Source organism: Oxyura jamaicensis, unplaced genomic scaffold (genome assembly GCF_011077185.1).
Source record: "Oxyura jamaicensis isolate SHBP4307 breed ruddy duck unplaced genomic scaffold, BPBGC_Ojam_1.0 oxyUn_random_OJ67458, whole genome shotgun sequence".
NCBI classification, from domain to species: Eukaryota; Metazoa; Chordata; class Aves; order Anseriformes; family Anatidae; genus Oxyura; species Oxyura jamaicensis.
Genome location: NW_023308535.1, coordinates 1 through 2,031, shown reverse-complemented (window position 1 = coordinate 2,031; position 2,031 = coordinate 1). Strand labels below are relative to the sequence as shown.

General features: G+C 66.0%; 1 protein-coding gene across 1 annotated transcript; it reads right to left on the bottom strand.

The window, feature by feature from the left end:
• Window positions 1–6: 6 nt before the first annotated feature.
• Window positions 7–2,025, bottom strand: LOC118159128 (splicing factor YJU2-like). Its single transcript, XM_035313753.1, has 4 exons — window positions 1,979–2,025; window positions 1,440–1,621; window positions 854–974; window positions 7–577 (listed from the first exon to the last, which is right to left on the bottom strand). Exons 1-4 carry the CDS (start codon window positions 2,021–2,023, stop codon window positions 485–487), a joined length of 441 nt encoding a protein of 146 aa, XP_035169644.1. The 5' UTR covers window positions 2,024–2,025; the 3' UTR covers window positions 7–484.
• Between the last annotated feature and the right edge of the window lie 6 nt (window positions 2,026–2,031).

Below are 2,031 nucleotides of genomic sequence, written 5' to 3'. Positions count from 1 at the left end.
CCTACAATTCTGTGATCCTCCCCACAGAGCAGCTGGCAGAAGCAGGACAAACAAGGACAGCCGACCCGGACCTGAACAGCTGCAGCCCAGCCCTCAGAGACGAACGCCCCGCTGCCCGTGGCTGTTAAACCAGCCCTGCACATCCCCAGCCCTGCCGAGGAGCCAGATGCGTGCCGCGGGGCTGCGCGACCTCCGCCAGCCGGGCGCTGCGTGCCTGCAGGTGGTCCGGGCGCCGAATCCGCCTCCCCCGGGCCCGCGGATTAGCGCTGGGCCGGGGCACACGGCTCGGATTAACCCCGGCCGGCTCAGCTTTGATTCGCCCAAGCGGGCAGAGGTCCCCGCGGGCACGCACCGACATCAGAGAGCAGCGGCGCAGGGGGCCTGTCTGCGGGGATAATCCCTCCCCTGCGAGCCGAGCACCGTCCAAGCCCTTTTGTCCTGCCCATCTCCAGCAACGGAGAGCAGAGAAGCGAAGCGGAGGCTGTCAGCGGCGGTCGTTTCGCTCCTGCTGACCTTTGGGGTCCTGGAATCGTGGCTGAGGTGGGCTCGAGGCACGGGGGAGCCCGTCCTTGTAGGGGAAGGGGAAGCCACGTCCCGGGCGAGGACTGGGGCGGCTCCCTGCCAGCTGGGACCATCCCCTTTGTCAGCAGGCTGAAATCCCCAGCTGAGCCCTGCCCGTGTTCAGCCCAGCGCGCAGGGCCGGGCGCTTTCTGAGCTGCTCATGCGTGACAGACATCAGGGCTCCGCTGCGTGCGCAGAGCGGGGACAGAAGGAGAAGCGCAAAGCTCGGGACAGCAGCTTCAGCCTGGGGGAGGAGGCACGGCGGGTGGAAGAGGCTCTGCCTCCCGCTCACCTCCTGCAGGATGTCCGTAGGTTTCGTTTTGGCCGCGGGCTTTGTGGGTGGTTTCGCAGCTTCTTCGTCGGAGTCCGAGTCGACCAGCAGGCGCCGGTTCTGCACCTCCTCCAGCATGGCTCTGCGCGGAGAGAGAGCGCTCGGGGGGGCTGCAGCGGGCTCTGCTCCGCCACCAGCGGCTGCGGCAGCGCCCGAGCTGTTTGCTGCGAGGGGAGCTGGAAGCCAGCAGCGACTCGGCTGCCCTGCGGCACCAGGAGCTGCCTCCTGAGGTGTTTTATTTTCAGAAGTCACGTCAAAGCGGTGCCCAAGGGTTGAAAGCTCCATGAGGGGCAGCCGGAGCCAGGCACAGAGAGACTCTCCCCCCACCCGAGGACCGTTCTGAGGGGGGCGAGGTCCTGGCAGATCCGCCAACAGTGCCAAAGCCCCACCACACGCAGCTCTCCCCCTCCCCAAGCCAAATCACCTCCCGTCTCCTCACAGCCCCGCTCTGGAACGCGCCCCCCCCCGCACGGCTCCTACAAACCCCTCGTTTCAGGGCCGTCGGGGTGTAACTGCCCGCACGGGGGGACGCCTCCAGCCCACTCACTTCATCTCTTGCTCATCCTCCTCTTGCTCCCTGCGTTTCTGCTCCTCCTCGTGCTCCTTGTACTGCCGCAGCATGGCCTCGAAGTCAACGTTGGCCTGGCGCTGGTTGAGCTCCTTCAGCTCCTGCAGGTTCTCCAAGACCTCCATCTCCAGCTTGGAGTCCTTGGTTCGGTTCTCCAGGACCTGGGGGAGCGGGAGGAAGCCGGGCTTAGACGAGCTACCGGGAAGGGCAAGCGCAGCCTCGCCACCCGGTACGAGAACCAAGAAGCTCAGCTTCATTTCCGAGCCTCAGGCACGGGAGGACAAAACGGGGCAGGTCACAGCCTGTCACCACTTCCAGCACGGGAGAAAACCTCCTGAGAGCAGAGGTGGCTCCAGCCTGGCCACGCCAGCCCCAAGGGCTGCTCTGGGGGGCAGCAGGACCTCAGGAGCCTGGAGAACCAAGGCGGGGGCTGCGAAAAGTCCCCACCTGCTCTGCAGGGCAGAGCCACACAGGGCAAGAGAGGTGTGCCCTCTGCGGGGAAGGGCGCGGCGCAGCACCTTCATGGGATTGTTCAGCTCTTCCTCTTCCCTCTCCTTCTGCATCCTCTTCT

Excerpts from the sequence above, each read along its gene's own strand:
- LOC118159128 (XM_035313753.1), bottom strand. The coding sequence starts at position 2,023 with ATGCAGAAGGAGAGGGAAGAGGAAGAGCTGAACAATCCCATGAAG. Across the intron at positions 1,622-1,978 it reads AGCTGAACAATCCCATGAAG|GTCCTGGAGAACCGAACCAA; the intron begins GTGCTGCGCCGC and ends CCGCTCCCCCAG. Across the intron at positions 578-853 it reads CTACGGACATCCTGCAGGAG|CCCTACAAGGACGGGCTCCC; the intron begins GTGAGCGGGAGG and ends GGCTTCCCCTTC.